At 39.9% G+C, this 20,048-nt stretch overlaps 1 protein-coding gene and 1 long non-coding RNA gene across 6 annotated transcripts in view; one reads left to right on the top strand and one right to left on the bottom strand.

Moving 5' to 3' along the window:
- Nucleotides 1-20,048, bottom strand: part of gria2b (glutamate receptor, ionotropic, AMPA 2b) — a 67,309-nt gene that overhangs the window by 16,056 nt on the left and 31,205 nt on the right. For all 4 annotated transcript variants that reach the window (XR_004632045.1, XM_034689268.1, XM_034689266.1 and 1 more), the window contains 2 exons: nt 14,906-15,145; nt 1,091-1,287 (listed from right to left, as the gene is read on the bottom strand). Coding sequence is in view for 3 of the 4 variants with exons in the window: in XM_034689268.1 (XP_034545159.1) it covers nt 1,091-1,287; nt 14,906-15,145 (437 nt within the window). In the remaining variant the exon portion in view is untranslated. The remainder of the gene's footprint in view (nt 1-1,090; nt 1,288-14,905; nt 15,146-20,048) is intronic.
- The window catches only part of LOC117816889, a 39,067-nt gene continuing 32,101 nt past the window's right edge, over nt 13,083-20,048 (top strand). For both annotated transcript variants that reach the window (XR_004632047.1, XR_004632046.1), the window contains exon 1: nt 13,083-13,186. This is a non-coding gene — a long non-coding RNA (uncharacterized LOC117816889). The remainder of the gene's footprint in view (nt 13,187-20,048) is intronic.

Here is a 20,048-nt window from a genome sequence, read left to right as displayed (position 1 = left end):
ACTCTTGTCCTACAGGAGTAATTAAAGGATAATACGGTTGTTAGGAATTCTTGCATTCGCTTGTAAGAAAAAAATGTGGTCATGTTATTCTCACACTTCTCGACATGATTCTTTTCCTTTTCCTCCCTTTTCTCTCAGCTATTTCCAAAACTTATCTTATTCACCAAGTACCAGGTGTTGTGTACCAATTATGTGTTAAAAACAGGCTCTACTCTCTGCTCACTTAAGTGGACTGTACCTAGGAAAAGTGTTTTGTTAGATAAGTCCTTCAAATTTAGATTTACTAACGGCAAGAATGTGCCATTTTTGAAAACTGAGAAACTAACAAAGACATAATTTGGGTCATCCATCCATCCATCCATCCATCCATCCATCCATCCATCCATCCATCCATCCATCCATCCATCCATCCATCCATACATCCATACATCCATACATCCCTTTTTCCCATTTAAGGTTGGAGGGGAGGCTGTAGCCTATCCCAGCTGTGATTGGGCGAGAGGTAGGGTACACCCTGGACTGATTGCCAGCCTATCACAGGCTAACATGTAGAGACAAACAACCAATTGACCTGAAGAGCATTCTTTTGAAGTTTTGGAGGAAACAGGAGTACCTGAAGAGGACCCACACATGCTTGGGGAGACCATGCTAACTCACACAGAAAGTCTCCTGGATAGTCAGGGATTGGACCCAGGAACCCTCTAGCTGTGAGTCAGCACTTCATGGTGCCAGTATTGGGTGACTTAAGGTGAGTTATTAATGAGTCATTCCCCTGACCCCTTTCAACTATCTTCAAACATCTTAAAGCCCCTGATAACTTTGGGTTTTTGATGATTTTGGCATCTACTGTGGACAAACAGGTTCTTCTTATGGCTATAGCACCTCTCATCCTGCTGTCCTTTAACACTAGAATAGTCGACATTTTGTTACCTACCGTTTCTATGAAGCCCAGTTGCTCTTTTTCAGATCAAGCTTTGAACTACCAAGATTAACTACAGCACACAGAGGTAATACACTTTCCCCTGCTGGCCTCACTAACTAAATCCCCCAAAGGGATTGTACAAGGAGAAAGGAAATCTCTCCACTCTACCTGCTCCATGATGTCTTTGACTTTGTCCTGCTCACAGTCCAGGATCACCCTCCTCTCCTTCTTGTTCTCCAGATCTTGGAACAGCGAGCGGTAGGCCTCGTCCTTCCTCTCATCTTTTAAGTTGCCCACGTTGATGGCTGTCACTTGCCATTTCCTCTCTGCAGCCGTGTCCAGAACAACCTGCAGCGTTGTCAGGCCTGAGGAGGGAAATGACGTGGGATTAAAACATTATTCATACTGTCTGTCTTATTGATTCGTCCATGGTATCCTTTGGGAGCTAAAACGTTTAGAGAACTGTCGGAGAGACGTTTGAACACAGCTGACAAATAAGATCAAAAACTTTATACCAACTTCAGGAGGTGGGGAAAAAAAGATATTATGCATGAAAACTGCAAAATATATGTCTCTTCTGCAGTGAACGCCTGATTTCCCAGCAACTAGCCTCCCAATCATGTCAGGGCATTCTTTGTATGGACAGAGCTGCAGTCTCTTAAAGACAGGGAACATCATGACAACAGAGAAAAACAGCATTACAGGGCCTGATAAAACATAAACCCAAACAAATGATGTGGCAGACTAGACTTATTCAAAAGCAGGGGCGTAGTTCTTTTATTGCGGCTTGTCTGTGTTCACTGTCTGCTTATTCAAACAGAGAAGGTTCAACAGAGAGTCAATGCCTTATGTAAAGAGCCCATTGAGATGAGTCACAGGTGTTCAGGCATGAACCTGACCAACATGGAGGCGGAAAGTGGGTCTAACAATACACTTGACTGCAGCGACACCAAAACTTTTGACTGAGTTTTTAAACACAAGCTTTGTGTCTTTTTTCCTCTCCATTATTCCAAACAATTTAGTCATCACTTATGTGTACCCAAGGTTCTTCTTCTGGCTTGTTCTCTGTCACATACATCTATCAGCGTAAGATTGGTGGATGTGACACTTTGGAACTTTTTATTTCTTACTTAACCTTTTCTTGGATTCTGACGATGTTTCTTTTGTTGACAAAGTTGTACATGAGCACCAAGATTCAATGCTTAAACCAACATGGACTACTTTTTAAAATCAAATGAAAGTAGATTTGAACATGTATGGTTGTATTAACACTTCACAAATTTCACCTGCATATGAGGACTTCACATTTGCTAAAGCTGCACAACAAAAGAGTAAACAGATATCTAGTGGAGGATGTTAAGGCGTTTGCTGGGTCTCCTCTCTCAATCAATCAATCCTTATTTTTTATAGCGCCAAATCCCAACCAGCATTATCTTAAGACTTATTACAAACAGAGCAGGTCTCGTACTCTATGGTGTAGAAACAAAAACCCAACATCAAGACAGGATAGGATCCAGTCCCATCTTACTGACAGGGCTCAGTCTGATCTCATCTTAATACACCATGAGCAGAGCACTTTGCAGCATTTCGCAAATTACAGCAGCAACTTCCTTTAACAGGCAGAAGCCTGGAACAGAACCAGACAGACATTTGCCTTGACCGAGTCCCCGTCTTTATCTCGGTCTTTAGGGAAAAATGAAAACATTTTGGCTTCCTCCATTTCTCTCTCCTTCCTCACTGGCTCTCCACCAATACAACAACTGAGGGTTGTGATCAAATACAACCAAACTGAAGACTCATCAAAATGCCTTCTGTGTTGAAGTGTACAAAAACAACAACTTCATGCCACCCAATAACCTGTCCCTGAACAGGTTGCTTTAAATCTCAGATTGCAGATCATCACTGAACTGCCTCTGAATCTGTTTTCTCTCCAGAGTATCTCAGTCATTAAAGGAGCAGTGTTTAGTAGTTAACCACAGACTTAGAAGAAAAGTGATATAATATTCATAAGTATGTTTAAATGAGTGTAGAATCACCCGAAAATAAAGACCTTTATGTTTTTTTTTAACTTGGAATGAGTCTTTTATATCAACACAGGAGCTGGTCCGCTTCCACAGAGGCTGCCATTTTACTGCATCATGCTTTTACAGTACACTGGACAGACAAACTACTAATGACCATACATGTTCTTGTATTAGGTGAGTGGTTGTCTGAAATGCATCAGTTGGAAGAAGTCATTGAATCAATCACTGAACAGATTGTCTCTAGGTTGTTATTGCCACCACAGAAGGGCTGCTTTTCTGTGCCTGTGACTGGACTGTGGTTGATAGTGTTGCATTCTTTTCTGCTCTGTGTTGAAGTTTTTCAACTTCTAGTGTTCGGAGCTCTCATGCAGAAGCACGATCCCCTCTTGATGTCTGAAAATCAGGGTTTCCAGGGCACTTAAGCAGGGACAGATCACTCACTGCCTTCAGAGGACAAGTGGGAAAAGACCTCTGGTTTTGTAGAAATTGATGAATTTTAATTAAACAAACTTTGAATCAAACAATCCTGTTTTATTCAGTAAGGTGAAAAGACCCAGTGACGATCAGGCAGATGCTGCCATATCTGAGTTATTCAATTACCCGTAGCAGCTGTCCATCAATCTGAAGAGCAGTCTGTAGAGGCAAATTCAAACTTCTACTCCTATCACCCTCTCCATCTAGTTTCACAGCTGAATCTCTGCTCATATTGATCCCTGGTCTGCAGAGGGCATTTGGAGAGCGCTTTGATAAAAGGGTTGAGTGTTTCATCCCGCCTTGCTACAGCGAGGTGAATTACAGATGTAATCAATTTCATGCGACAGCAGTGGTTTTTATGATGGTGGGGAGGAAAATGGAGGCTTGCAGTTTTATCTGAATGAACTATACATCATAATTACAGTAAGGTCATTATGGTGTGGTTAAATTTGACTGTTTCATCCATGCTTATTAAATGAGATAATTAGAATTTAGAGTGATTCACCGTGAAGATAATGAAAGGACAGAAGCAAGATGTGGGAGTAAATGTTGATGCTGCATTAATGGTGAATAAGATTATATTATAATTTTACTTGATTAAGAGTCTTTGAACTGTGTGTGAGGGTGAGTGTCCTTGTGTCATGTGTGTCCATGGTAATGTGGATCTGCAGGTCATCAGTATGTTTAAGAAACATTGCAATTCTCTTATTGTGTATCTTAAATGGTGCATGCAACATTTATTCTTCAAGAAAAGCCTCTGGTGTAGCAGTCGTGTCACATTTCTGCATTTACATGTTTAGCTGCAGGCTGCTTATTCTACCTCTTATTGTACAAAGCTGCAGCTTCCCATACAGAACATCTACATGGTAACATTTACTCAGGGATTGAAAGAGAAGATAGTGCCAGCACAGGCATCAGAAACATCAGTTTAAGCAGTGTTCAGTAACCGTAGCATGACTCTTTCTTCTTCAGTTAAGTCCCAGTGGTGAAATGGACCTAACCATGAGTGAAAACAGCCGGGAGCAAGTTTTAAAAAATAGATTAAGATCTTAACAGAGTTTGACATTTTATCTTTTCTAAGAGGCCTTCTGCACCGGGCAGGTTAGTCGAGAAATGCAACCTATTATTCCTGTCCTTGTGACATTTCTTGCTTCACTCTGCAGCTCATTTGTGCTTCCCTAAAACTCAAACACCTCCACATGTCGCATCTAATGCATTTAGGATATGCATGAATAGGCTCTGAGGGATTTTGAAAAGACATCTGATTTAAGGGTCACAATTTGGTAGATTCGCTGACCATCATGAGCTAATTTTCTGTCACCCTGCAGGTACAATCACTCACAAGTCCCGTACATTTTTCAAGGTTTACACAACCTCTGACTTAACTTAACTAATATGGTTTGTCTTGCCAGTTGCTCGCTGGCCAGCCAAGATAAAAAAAAAAAAAACACACACACAGAAACAACATTTATGCCTAAAGAGGATAACTTCAGAGTTGCTAAAGTTGTTATTCTATGCTCTTGGTAGCACATGTAGCTGCAACATTGCTAACATTCCAAAACATGAATCTTCTGTTGTATTCTTGGTTAGATTGAAGATAAGTAAACCCACAAAAAATTTGAGTAAAGACTGGGTTCAATAATAGTTGAAAGAAGTAATAGCATTGTTGCATGGCATTAAACAACATTGCATTACTGCCCATAGCATTTAAAATCAAAATAGTCCTTTCTTCACAGAGAGTCTTAGAGGTTTGCATAGCCTCGATCTCTAAACTTCGACCCCCACACAATCAACCTGATGCTAGCTAAACCACTAAAAACAAGCCCACACACAACATTTATGCCAGTATATAACAGCTTGCCAAAAAAAGTGTAATACTGCTTTTTATTCTTAAGCTATCTAACCTTTTCAACCTGATGCCCAAACTATGCTAACACAGACTCCAAAGTAAGCTTTTACCATTGAACACCTTGTTACATTGCAAATAAGCTAGCCCACAACTTGTTGAAATAACAAAATGGTTCAGTCTCTGAAACCAAGCAGCAGCCTCGGATTTTCAGAAATGAAGCCTATGCCATAGTGCTAGAAGCTGCAGTTCCTCCAGAGTCCACTTGAGGCTGGTACCAGAAGCCCAGGAGAGTCATTCACATCTATGTTTAGATGCCTGAATATGTCATTTCTCCACTGGTACAGGGGATGATTTTTTAAGTAACTAATTATTTTTAAAGACATTAAGTTGATGAGTTTTGTATCATTAGGCATAATAAGGGGTGTGACTTGACTGACATGTTGGCACATGATGAAAAGGCCGGCTACAGCTACACCTCTTTGCCTCTCATAGGTTGACTTTACATTAGGTTGAGTCAGCATTTCCAGTCCTGACCCCCATCATTGGGCTTCACACTTTGCTTCAGAAATAAAGGGTTACATCGCTGAGACTACAGCTTTCTTTTATACAGTATGGAACAAATAATAACAGTATTGTACGGTGTGGTTCAAGGTTTTAATTCGACGTAGAGGACCAGTATTTGAAGGTCAGCACATCAATATTTATATGGTGCTAATTATTTTGCTCTTTGTTTAAATTTGTTGAACATCAGTCTTCATAAGATAACATAATTATGACTGTACATTAAACCCTGTGAAAACCTAATAAAAAAGAAATACAGTGTTGCTGCTCTAAATCAAACACTAATTTCCTCCATAGTTCATATAGACTGTTGTACTGAATGATGCATATTCCCCTTGGATAAGAATGCCTTATCATTGCTCCTGCCTAGAATGAGACATATGTTATGTAGTGGCTCACAGCCAACATTATGCCATCCATTGAGACAGGCACAGAACTACAACTGCATTGTTGACCTCTTATTTACCCGTACGTTGCCCTGGATTTAAAAGGTCAAGGAAAAGTAAAAAGACATGGACTAGTATGCAAAGCATGCTTTGTTATCAAACCATGAAGCTGAAGTAGAAGTACAACAACACTTACTTTTCCCCAGTGACAAAACTATCGCCTCTCTACCAGTGATCAGACAAGCAGCCTTGACTGTAAAAACATAGATTCAAGCTCATTGATCAAAACCATGTGAACGTGATGATGTATGTGACTGTATACACATTATGCATAATGATGCAAAACTATTTAAATGAGGCAAAGAAAGGCTTATAAATAATGCAAAGAGGAAAGCGGCTCAGTGAAATGCAGCTTCATAATGGCGATAATCTCTTTACATCAAGCTATTGTTTCATCCACCATAGTAAAGGTCCAACGTCTTTCCCCCGGGTATAACTGTCCACTCTCTGCACAACAACATTCAGAGTGTCACTTTTAATCTGTTTTTTGTTTATTGTGGACTTTTTTAAAAATGTGCAGTTTGGGATTTCCAACAGTGTATCGATAAGAGATCAAATTTGAATCTGTAAACTGTTAGAGATGAGAAGTTAAATCACTCAAATAGTATTTTAACAAGTCCATCCAGCAATACTTTTATTTATCATGACTGCAGAAACAAACTATTTGCATACATCAATGTGTTCATATTAATATATTACACTACCACAAGACTAAGATGGTGACATTGGTTATGTTAGATAAACAAAAATCTAATTTCAAGACCACATTTTTAAGACCATTTAATTTGGGTGATCTAAGATAAAGTTGTCTTTTTGGCCACTTGGAGGGACCAAAACAAGCTACACAAACAACAGTGACATATTATGACCCTTTACAAACAAACATATTCACACATGCAACACTTGCACGTAAATGCTAGCTATCCAGCTGGTTACTGAGTGCTCTTCTTCTGCTGCTGCTGCTGCTGCTGCTTATTCCTTATCTTCCCTCTGTTTTATGGGAGGTGGAAATCGACAGAAAGAACCACTATCCCCCACAAAGCAATTAGTTATACAGTGTTACCATATGCTTATTTTTAGTACAATATCAATATTTCCTTCCGACTGTTATCATCAATACCAGTAGCCTATATAGCAACAGCCTGAGGTTATATCTTCAGCAAAGATGGCAAAGGGAAAGATAAGGCTCTAGGGAGTTTTTGGTTTGTCTCCATTTTGGCGCCCCCTTGTGGACAAAGCCCTTCATCTTATATTTTTGCAGATTAAGTCTTGTGCATAATAGTAGTGTTTCTTTTTCTCTCACCCTGCTTTGTGTTAACTTTCAACTGCGTGACTCATTGGAAGTCTTTGTCATATAGAATAAACGAGTAGGCAGTGTGCAGTTTCTCACTACGACTGGCACCTACCTGCTGCCAGCAGGTTCAGACATTAAAGTGAGAGTATAGAAATGATCAGTTTCATGCTAGTGGTCTTGTTTGCATTTATAGGTCATAAAGAAGCATCACTATTAATTTCAGTCTGTTTCATAGCCAGCTGAAAAATCCTCACAAGAGCTTTAAGGGGTTACGTCAGCTTGTCATCTTCTACAGAAAGTCATTTGATCTTCTGCTCACTTTCAGATGTTGTTTTTAGCAGTTTGAAGGTAAGAGTCAAGCTGCCTTAGTTAAGATTGTGGAGAGACTGAGTCTGTATATAAAATAAAGATCACAAAGTGTAGGGCTGTGAGGGGTCTCCCAATCACCTCTTAAAGGGCACACTACTTCTAGCATTATTGAACACTAAAATGGACTTGACTCGAGGGGAACAGAGAATGCTACTTTTATAGCAATAATGATAAAAAGGCCAAGCTGTATAAAATTAATTTCCTTTTCTTCCCCTTTCCCTTTCTTTGTCCCTTTTTATCAATCTAAGTCCGGCCACTCTAAAAGCAAAGATTTAGTGTGAAAATGCACTTCTCAAAGTCTCACAGAGAACATGTCTGCATTCAGTGAGACAAAGGAATGTAATTAAGAGTGCCTCAGAGTGCCTTTCCACCCACATACATGCATCCATTATCTGAACTGACTTACTGACAACAGCTGACAAAGCTGGTGTCGGCTCATCCATTAGTCTCAACGTGCTAATAGAATTCATCATAACCAGTGGCAACTCCATTGCCTCCTCTCCCTGGGCTCCCTCTTTGACTGAGAAACACCCACGCACATCCTTGCATCATTTACCAACCCGCTCAGTCACTTACAATCTCTCTCTGTCTCTCTCTCTGTGTCTCTCTCTCTCTGTCTTTCTCTACACTTTGGTTACCATGGGAATGAGTGGCTCACACTGACCTAATTAGACAGCCATGCAATGATGAAATATGCACAACAGGCCCCTTTAGTGACGCCGGGGACGTACAGTAGGAGACAGCAGGTCAGAGCTAGCGTTAGCAGGAGGACAATCTAGAACAGCAGGTTGAAAAGTGCCCTCTAGTTTTTAAGAGGAGCACTGTTTAAGTCAGAGTGAGGCTGGCTGGGAAGATTAGCAGGGGATTCTGGGAGAAGAGGAATAAGAACATGTAGGAAGAGATGAGAGGGAGGGTCAAGCAGATTGACTTTTAAGCAACATTAGGACTTGAAGCTGGTAATTCGAAATAACTAGTCTTCTCTTCAATATGGCCCAGTGTCAGATCTGAGGGGAACATGATTAAAATTCAATGCTGGAGCCTCCAAATGTGATTAAATGTAGGAGAATCACTGAGAAGTAGCAAACCAGGCAGAGTAAGCATGGATGATAAGTAGCAAATCAGTGCAAACATACAGTATATTAGCTTTGAGCCGAGCAGAATGCCTGATTTGACACGTTTTTTTGTCAGAGGAAGTTGTGTTTTGCCGTGAAATATGTGTTGATCTAAACTTTTTATTTGGTTTTGAATGTGATCAGGGTTGCTAACAACATTTCAAAACATTGCTTTGGGTGTGATGTGTGAATGTAGTTAACTAAAATTGTGTTATTATGTCAGTTTATATTACAAACCTCAATTTATCGCTAAAAATGATCCCTTAACTGACAAATGACACCACTATGCTGTGTAAGGTCATGCTTTCCTCTGTAGCTTATCAATAATTCCCAATGACATAAAGTGCAGAAGGCTTTCTTTTGTCATCACTGACCGGCCTGACACACATAATCTTTGCTTCTTGTTGCTTGCTGTAGCTGCAGTCTTTTCTTTTTCAGAGTTTATATACTTTGTCTAAGCCACACTTGTGCACAAAAAGCCAACCAGACCCCATCCATGAATGGAACTTATCTCAGCAGGATTTGGTGATTTTGATGCCATAGGTGTAACTGATGCATGTGAGGGGGGCTGTGATTGGATGACAGGTGTCACTTGATGGACATGCTCAGTGGGCTGTGTCGGATCTGATCTTGGATGGGTTAAGGGTTGTCTAGTGATAACAGAGAAGTAACATCAATGCACAAGACAAGGGGTATCCCGCTGGGTATGTACCAATTTTGTTTGACATGCATCCCAACTATTATGGGATGGTTGGCAACACAACCGTGAGTGAGGTGACTGTTTTATTTTTCGTTTCATGAACTGTTAGAAGGAAAAGCAACTTCCTGTGTCTCCATTTGAAAACTATTACAAAATTAACAATATAATGCTAGATTCACTCACAAGGAAAAAGTTTAGCACAGAATTTTTGGAAGCCTCAGCTCAGAATAAACAACACAGCAAGCCATGTCCATTTTCTACATGAAAAAAATCCCAAAAAGGCACCAACCACAGAAACACAGCCAGGAGGGGAAGCTCTGAATTTGCTGATATGACACCAAGTAGAACCACCTGTCACTCAAAGTGACCACGCCCTAAATTATGCATCACTTTGAGCCTTTATTGGCTCCTGATGTGTTCAGCACAAGCACCTCTGGAGAGCCTTCTTTTTCATGCCCAAAACTCAGTTACTCACTGCCTTTAAATATCAAAATGGCTTGCTCCCAGTGTTTTAAGGAGTTATTTAAAAATCCTTAAATTTAATCTGACTCATAATTTGGAGTACTATAATGGGCTTTTAATGATTGATTTAACAGCTTTCTTTGGTAAATTTTTTTTAGTTTCTTACTGAAATTTTGTATTAATGATTTTTGTTCTTTTATAAATTTATTTTAGTTGTTTTAGTATTTCCATGTGTCTCTAAATCTGTACTGTTTCATTTACTGTTCTTTTTTCAATCTTATTATTCCTATGTGAAAAAATGTGGGCTGTATGCATGTGCTCTGTAAATCAAGCTGAGTTGAGTTTATATAATCTAAATAGGTGAGTTGTACAGAAACCTAATTCTATCATAAACAGAGAAATAAGGACCAAAATATATTTTTGTAAGAGGGTGTCAACTCATTTAATTATGTTGTGAAGTTGGACTTTTTTAAATGGGGCCAAATGGGGTTTGATTCACTTTTGGAGCCAGCCCCAAGTGGCCACCAGAGGAACTGCAGTTGTCGTTACATTTATGTTGGCTTCATTTCTCTGCCCATGCAGAATGCTGCTTTGCCAATCATGAAGGAGATGCTGCATAGATCAGGTAGAGACGGGGGGGAAAGTGCAGTGGGAGTATTTACTCGATGGGTAATGATTGAGAGTTAAAGGTAATAAAGAGCTGAAATGGACTAAATCCCTCTTAAGCCACAGGCGCTCTTCAGCCTTAACAGTAGCATATGGAAAGCTCTGATTGCACTCATCAGAGAAGATTCACTTCCTATTTCCTTAAGCCACTCAGTGCATTATTTAAACAGTCTGGGTATTCATCGAGAAAATTTAACAACTTCAAAGTGTTTTTGAAAAAAAACTAAACAGAAATGCTGAAAAATAGTGGAATATTTCTGTTCTACAAAGGAGCAGAGGACTGTGTAACATAAGAGCGAAGCTTTTCTCTGAAAACAAAAGACTTGATGGTGTAACTGAATATTATTGATGTATTCATTCTATTGTTTCGCTGCAATAACAGGGTTGAAAAAGAAAGCAACTCAAGAGATTTCCTTTTTGAATGCTGCTTGATAGCTCTGTGCTGGAAGAGGCTGCTTTGTTCCTTAATGGTTCAAGTCTCAGAATCACAATCAGGAGATGACACAATGAAACCAATTGCATGACACAGCAAAGTGAGATAACACAAAAGCTGCAATTAAAGTTTTTTTACTTCATGCATGGCTTTCTTTCATTTTCTTTCTCATATTTTAAAGAATCGGTTTTGAGATATTCCACTTTAAGTGAAGCATGTCATATTTTAAGGTTGATAAACTATGTATGGAGTGAAGAAGCGTTCAGACAAAGAGGAAAAGTGTCTGCTTGAAGAATTATAATTTCCAGACTTATATCAGTGTGGAATGGAAAAGAAGTCACTGATGAAAGGGATCAAAGAATAGAGATGAAATAGATTTAAATATGAACCAAGTCTGGATATTAAAGTTTGAGGGTGGATAATTTTTCATCTTGCAGAAAAACAGTCTGTGATCTTATCCATTTCCAGGTGCACATGACCTTAAAACACTTCTGACTTCAAAGTTTTCACACATTTCATCTGAAACAGACCATTCTTTCATAAAGGGCACAATTTCTGCTCTTAAAATGACTTTTTGTTGACTTAAATGTGAGGTCCGATAACTACTGATGTTATCATTCAGCATAAACTCTTTATGTTTCAACTAAAAAAATCTCGGGGACTGATTTGTCTAAGCGGTTGATGGATCAGCAGGTTGGTGATGCTTGACATTAAGTTAGAGCTTGTGACCAGACAATCAGCAGGTTTTATCTACTCTCCAGCTGGATTTGTGTGTGGGTGTGTGTGTCTGTCTGTTATGTGACTGTGAGTTGGGTTATCTCTCTCTCTCTCCACTAAAAAGCACAATCTGCCCCGAGGCTAACAGTACAGGCCTGGTAGCTCCCAGATGCGCTCACCTTGGAAAGTTCAGCAGTACAAAGCAGACAGAGAACAGGACGTGAAGGCTCAGTCGACACTTTGCTTTAAAAACTGCATCACATAAACTTGTTGCTGAAAGTAAAACCTACCATGGACTCTACTTGGGCTTTAGGTTGATGGATAGGTACGAACATTCTTTGGTCTTTGAAAGAAGTTGTGTGGAGATCCATGCAATACTTGGTGCTTTACTGAATTCAATATTTGATACACTCAAAGTGTGGTAAAGCACTGTAACCTTGGGTTTAGAAAGAGGCTATGTACAGTAAAACTCCACTATAAGACCCACTTTCAAAACATGTTTTTTCATCTAAAAAGTTAAAACCACTGTCGGTACCTTATGTGCTCAGGTGTTCCTGTGCCTGCCGTGATGCACATTTACAGCGTATAGCATGCGCAGGACCCCAAGCCTGATCTGATCTGACCGCCAGAGCAGATCTGGTACCAACACCAACATGTGACCAATATACCAGTGGGCTATAAATGCAGTATTTTACCCTGAAGATGGCGCTCAAAGAGGCAAGCACCCACTTTGCTGCAAAAAGCCCACTGGACATTTTAATTTGTAATTTTTACCTTGGTTCATGTCTTCTTTCTCTCCCTTCTCTGATATAAGTTAATCTTGTTTCCATTCTTCAAGTGTTGTTAATCAGTTGTCATTTCTTGTGTTGTATTGTCATTCTTTACTCTTGTGTTCTTGTACTCCTTGTGTGTAGTGTTTCCTGTTTTATGTTGTAGTTCTTGCTCCATATGTGTCTGGTTTAGCTTTACATCCTGCTCTTGTCTGTTTCCCACCACTTTGATTGCACCTGATTGATTTCACCTGTGTCCTGTGTCCACACCTGTTGCTCGTTACCCAGGGTGTATTTAGCCTCTGTGTTTCCTCCCTTCTGCCTTTTGCCAGTGTTCTTGTGTTTTTTGTTGGATTTCTTTGGATTGAGTTTTCTTGGACAATTTATGTAAGTTTTGTTTCACCTTTCTCTCTAATATTTCCTTTAAATATTCAACTCTCTGCATGTGGGGTCTCCTCCCTTGTTTGCTGACATACGTGACTTATCTGCACATAGTGGCAGTCTTCATGCAGGAAGAATGCCCAAACCTTTTTCCTCTGGGAGCATCTGAAAAATTGACTGCATCTTCGATACCAGTGCAAATTATATTCCAGATTTTACAGTAAATAGGCTATTATCAAGATATCTTATTATTTTATTGTTCCTTAAAGTTATATTTTTGGGGATTTTCGCACCCTTTATAATGGAGAGGGGAGGACATTGGATAGAGCAGGAAATAGGGAGAGAGTGGGGTAATGACATGCAGGAAAGGGGCCGCAGTCTCAAATTGGACCCGGGCAAACCACTTCACGGGCGCGCAATTAAGCCAATAGGCCAAATCTGCACCCCCTAATCAACATTTTTAATACTGCCTTTCAGATGTTTTCATTTGTACTGTTTTGTCTTTTTAATGTAAAAATGATCCTTTTGCACTCGTATATAATATTCTGCAACTACCCGTCTAGATAACTTGCATAGATTCAATGTAGATCTGTTCTGTCTCAATAAAAAACATAGGTATTGTAACTTAAGTTGTCATTGTTTGGTGGTACCACAGAGACTAAAAGTTTGTCCAAACTTTGTGAGCGCAGCGTCCAAACTTGCCATAATATTGTTGTAGGAATGACAACTTTACCTCTGACCAATCAATGGGTTATCTGTTATAGTGCTGACTCTCATGTCTGATTATCTCCAAACTAGCTCCTTTCTTTCATCTACAGTTAATGTGAAGCAACAATAGTGACATTGAGTAGTGAATGATATACCATAATAAATCAAAGTCATTCCACATTTCCAATGGGGAGAGAGCAGACTCCCCACTGCCGATTAAACCCTCTGCTCTTCCTCATCCTCCAAGTTATCCCATCTTTTTAAATGTCCAATGCAGACTTTACTACTCTGAGCTGGGTGTCAGATTTAAGAAGTCACATGTGCTTAAGTTGGAACTATCTCATCTGCTGCAAACCCTAAAATATAAGATGCGTGTAAACTCTGTCCTAATTTAGAAATCATATTTAAACAAGGCTATGTTTAAACTTATTCATCAGCCCAGTGCTGTTCTGTCTTTTGGCTTTAATGTTTAGAAAGTAGGTCTAAAACTGCATTATGCAAACAAATCCCACTTCTATGAACATCAAGGGTTGGAGTCCACATCTGCAGGGCATATCATGTCTTCTTTACGTCGCATATGACTTGATCCTTTATATTACATAAAACAGTCTCTCAAACACTGGAGGTGCAATGTTTGAATTAATGTGACAAGCTGTTTGTCAAGAACTAAAATGCCCTTTACCTAGAATTACCTGTGCCGTGTGCATGCCGTGTGTTTTGCATATAGCAGGCTATTATCCTGACTGGAGCAGCTTGAGCACAATCTTTGATTGCATGAGAAAAAAAATGTTATTTTAATCAAGTCAGAAATAATTGGCTGTGTTAAATATGCAGCTATAGCCTCATATGTACTTCATTAGATTCTGTCATGCTTTCCCAATCCAATTTCCAATGGAAGCACATCAAAAGGTGACAACAGCTGCTGATTTTTCAGTGATGCCAGCATTAGTAACAACACAGAATCAGATTTGGAGAGATGCTTTCTAAAATTGTTGCAAAAATGTATCCCCGGCTTACCTCGATCACTGTCGTACAGGTAGGCAAACTTGTCCCACTTGTAGTACTCGATGAGGCTGAGCAGGGGCCCCTTGATATCAGGTCTCATCTGGATGATAAACTGCTGATTCCCATCCAGGGGGAAGCTGGGTGTGATGAAAGAGACGTGGAGCGTCCCACAGAAAGACGTGATGGTGTTGACTGACTTCTTGTCGTAGAATCCGAAAATGGCGTACACTCCTCTGGAGAACTGTGAACAGACTGAAGCAGAGGAGGGAGGCTTGTTAAGGTGTGTGGAGGATATGGAGTTGTATAACAGGGACTATTTTGTCAGAATAATCAAATTTTTCCATTTTGAAACAGTCTCTCCTGACATTCACTCGTGATACTCTCATAGCTCTTTGCTGTAACTCCTGACTGTGTTTATATACCTTTTAATACTATCCTTTAGTGCACATTAGAGCTGCACACAACCATTAAGGGACGTCTTTTCCTGTTTCTCTTCTGCTTGATGAATGGATAGTTTTCTATAAGCTCTACCAGGGGAGTGCTCGTGTTGAACAGTGATAGATCCGCTGTACACCCGTCACTGTATTAAACTTTAAAGAGTTGCCTTATGACTTTTTGATAGACTGGGAAAATGCTATGTTAAATAAGAGTCAACTATTCACCAAAACTGCACATCAATTCTTTATATGGGATATCCATGTGAGCTGTGACAGTGCTGTCATGTGTTTGATTTCTGCTCAGGCAGAAAAACCATCCCAGGCTTTTCCTTTGAGAGCAGAGCACATAGAGCTGCTTTAACCTGTTCACTCCCCCATCTTCTTTAACATACCACAACATATGAGTTTTTCTTGTGCAGACATAATCATGCATAATAGGAATCAAAGGAAAAGACAAACAAAAATGGCAATTTGTTGTCGATTTTTATCCATATAGTCAATGAGTTGTTGCCCCCCTCACTGTCATTATTTTTCTCATAGCACAGATATGGACGTGCAAAAACATCAAACACATGGCCTTTGTTTGTAGATAATATTTGAAACCAATCAAGAACATTTTAATTGTTTTTCGACAGTAAAGGCGCCTTGAGGTGTCATTGAAAAACAAACGTATGAATTTATCTAGACATACTTTCCTAGCTTGGGGACTTCTGAGAAGTTATTCAGGTAATTGACATGTTGATCTGATAGTTTAAGGTTACATTTTTTGTGAGGGGCTTTTACACCTTTATTCAGAGAGAGGAGAGGACAGTAGATAGAGCAGGAAACTGGGAGAGAGTGGGGGAATGACATGCAGGTAAGGGGCTGCAGGCTGGAATTGAACCCGGGCTGCCTGCTATATAGGCATGCAATTTCACCATTAGGCTAAATCCATGCCCAGAACTGATAATTTATGCTTATACTTTAAAAGATATCAACATCTTTAAAGAAGCTGACATGGCTATTTGTTTCACACATGATTAAAACCTTAATTTTCTGGATCAAAGCCCAGTGTTTGTTCTATCCATACATTGTCTTTAATCCTAACCCCAACCTGGCATCAGCATCACTTTAAACTCTGAGAGAGTGGACAGCTGCTGGAGGTCCAGCATGTTTTGAAACATTGGTCCCTCGAACAAGCTGCCTTATTTAACAAGTTAGAAGTGAAAGTAGTCTTCTCATTAGAACATCTGTTGAAGGTAGATTGTATATTTCTGCTCCTCACAGTCCACCTCCTTACCGGCCCTCAGCCTGAATGATCTCCTTGTTAGGATCCTTTAAGGGCAAACAACAAGCGTTTTTGATGACTTTGTGAGTTTGCATCAGATTATTCGTATTTCATCCACATGTTGTTGACTCTGCACAATCCCCTTCGTTCAATAATTCATGGTCTATGCTCAGGTACACACAGTAACGTACTTTTGCTGGCCTCCTATATTCATTATGCACAGAGCAGAGAAGGGCACTGTGGGCTGATGGTAAACATGAACGTCTCAGTAATCCTGAGGTTGCAGGCTGTTTCTCAAACATCGTCAGCAGATTGGCATGTTGCTTGTAAATACGTATCGATCAAATGTGAGTTAATCAGGCTTATTGACTTCGACTCGCGTGTCCTCCAGTGTAATTTAACTAATGAGTCATTTCCTTTTCCAGCATATAACTGAGATTTCTTGCTGACAAAGAGAGCTGGAATCCATACATCAGATATTAGAGAGCTTGGTCTAAGTGCTGTAGGCATCCTGCCACTTCTGCACTGACTGTAGCAGCTTTCATTGATGAAATGTTTGCATGCTGAGGAGCAGAAAGAGTCACTGCTGTGGTCTAGTAACACGGAAAAGAGGGAATGCTTTCAGCAGATTCACACAGAAGCTCTGCTCCTCAGTCTCTGTGGTAGGAGAGGCTTTTTGGGAACGATTTATTCATTCCTGCTTTAATGTTTCACACACAGCAAGTGCTCTTTACAGCCCCTTTCTTGTACTGTTAAGCACAGAGCAGATTCATTAGTGAAGTCTGGGTCGAAATTACCAGCAGCTCATTAAAGTTTTTCTCTGGCGAATGAATCGGGCCCGCTGCAGCTTTCAGTCTTCGTCTCAAACTTCGTCCCTGCTGAACAAGACAGACTCACTCGGTCCATGCAAACTTAAATTAAACTAAAATCCTCCATTCTCCAAAGGAGTTTTGACATTGGAGGAGTTATTTGGGGCACACTTGGTTCCTGATTTAAAAGTCCAATTTATTTTCTGCACAGACATTGGTACAGTGTGTGTCAGCACTCCAAAGGCCAGAGGAGCCTTTGTGTTATCTGGTTTACACGTAAAATTGTTGGACTTTTTGGACAACTGATGACTTCCTCCTCCCCAAAAAACATCACTTTTAAACTACTTCTCATTCTATCCTGCAGTTGTGGTAATGTTTTGTTAGCACTACAATGATAAAACATCTTGAACATGCTACACCCTGATTCACACCTATTTATCTCAGTAGTTGCAGCTGAGGCTCATGGTTATTGTAGTGTAAAGGACTCTAAAACTGTCTCCATAGTGAAGGAAAAAGACTTTAGATTGCACAAACATATGGGCAAAACCTAAATCTATAGAACACATATCAAACACAACACTTATACATTTTGTTTTCAAAGACGCTTATGATATAAAGAAAAAAAAGAAACATGGATTGAGAAAAGATAAGGAAAAACTTGGTTATCATTGGCTCAAGCTAGTTTATATTTTCCATGGTGTATCAGTAATAGGGGTGGGCCAAAAAATTGGCACAGCAATCCTGACTTATGCAATGCAATTAGAATTTCCCTTGCGCCAAGTATTGATATTTTAATGTAAGAATAATACAGTGCTCTGTACAGATTTCCCTTCCGCTTTGAATCACTGCATCACTACTTCATGACTCCTCATAGACAATTTAATGACAATGATCCCGCTCTTTAACTGTCAGGGGCATTTTTGTCTTCTGTTCAACAAATATTGTGATGCTGTATTATGACTGTCTTGCAGTTTTTTCATTAGCCCAGAATCACTGTAACTTGATATTATCCTTATCATGCGCAATGTATTAGGAATTGTCATATCCTAATGTGAGTTACTCTGCAACTCCCACCCATAGACTGCATAATTAATTAACGTAGTATCCGTGACATCACCCATCTGTTTCTGAAGCGCAGTTTTGAAGCCAATCATCGGCAGGAGCCATATTGGAAATGTTAAACTCAACCGAACTTCTGTCAAGCTAGTGTGAGGTAAGAAGGTGGGCCTCAAGTCAGCTGTGCCTCTCATAATGGAAAACTCATAATCTTAGTATCTTTAAAATGGCAGCGTTATGAAAAAATTCACACCCTGTACAGTGTGTGCCAATCAAGATATTCCCCATCAGCTTCAATTCTCACAGCCGGAGGTTGTCGCTTGTTCCCATCCCTATCAGGAGTATGCAAAGACTACTGTGGACCATTTTTTTGTCCGATTTTAGCCACGAATGAAATTAAATTGAAAAATTCACAGGATAAAGAAGACTGAAAAGAAATCCAGCACAATGCCAGAAATAAATGCTGCTCCACCTTCTATCGGGGAAAACTGTGAAGTCTGTTTCCCCCTGTAGTCTTATCGACCGTGGTCTATAACTAACAGTAAAGTTACTGCAAACACACCCCAGAGTTCACTTCCACATAACTGCTGAGAGTGGGAATTTAGACCACAAGCAGACACATGGTTCAGGGGCTAAGTTGACTTCCCTTTAATGAAAATAATCAATGATAATTAACGTCTGCTTTTAAATCCATACTTTTCTGCTACTTTACTAAATCAACCATCCCTCGGCAAGTGAGCCCAAATGTTCAAGAGTGGGCCGCCTGTTCTACAAAAGTGAACCAGGCAGAGATTTTCAAGGCAGTGAGTGTTACTTATTCACTTCATAGACCAATTTTCATCTTTTCCTGGGGTTTTCAAACTATTCACTCCAGAATCAAAAGCTCCATCCTTTGGGCTACTTCAGCCCACGCTGCCTTTTCCCCCTCAAAGTCCAAAAACCTGCACAGCTCAACAAGAAAAGGCCGAAATACACAGGGGCGAAGCCAGCTTTCATCCACTGCCAGTATTCATGTGCTTCCAAAATCTTTAAGATCCATCCAGACGAGCAATAAATGTACATCCCATTCATCCGAGACCAAACTTTAACAGCAGTCTGATCACCTCTGTCTGTCTGTAGTGTCTCTAATGGTTTCAGCAGATGACAGCGGCTGGAGACGTGGTCACAGAGAGATCAGAGCTCACTAATCTAATTCCACTTTGGTCTTATTGGAGCTAATAGAACCCAAAGTGTCTGTCATCTGTTAACTGTCACAGTCTAATAGGAACGTTATTCTGTACAATTAGATGAAGAAGAGGAAAGACTCCTTTGTATGTTAAACAAGACATGGCACGTTCTCATGAGAAATACATGACTGGACAGACCATGATCCTGGACCAATTGACTGCTAAGCATAAAAACTTTTATTTACATTTACTATGAAGAGCCATACTTCATAATTCAGTGGGCTGAAAACTGTACAAATACTGTTGGACCAGAGGAGAAGTAGGAAATATTAGATCAATTTTAGTTCACTTGGTATTTTTAACAATCATTTGTCCATGAAGCTGGAATAGGATCACATTTTTTTATGACTTTGCTGCTAA

This window comes from Notolabrus celidotus, chromosome 8 (assembly GCF_009762535.1).
Source record: "Notolabrus celidotus isolate fNotCel1 chromosome 8, fNotCel1.pri, whole genome shotgun sequence".
Lineage (NCBI taxonomy): Eukaryota > Metazoa > Chordata > Actinopteri > Labriformes > Labridae > Notolabrus > Notolabrus celidotus.
This window is presented reverse-complemented; position numbering and strand designations above follow the sequence as displayed.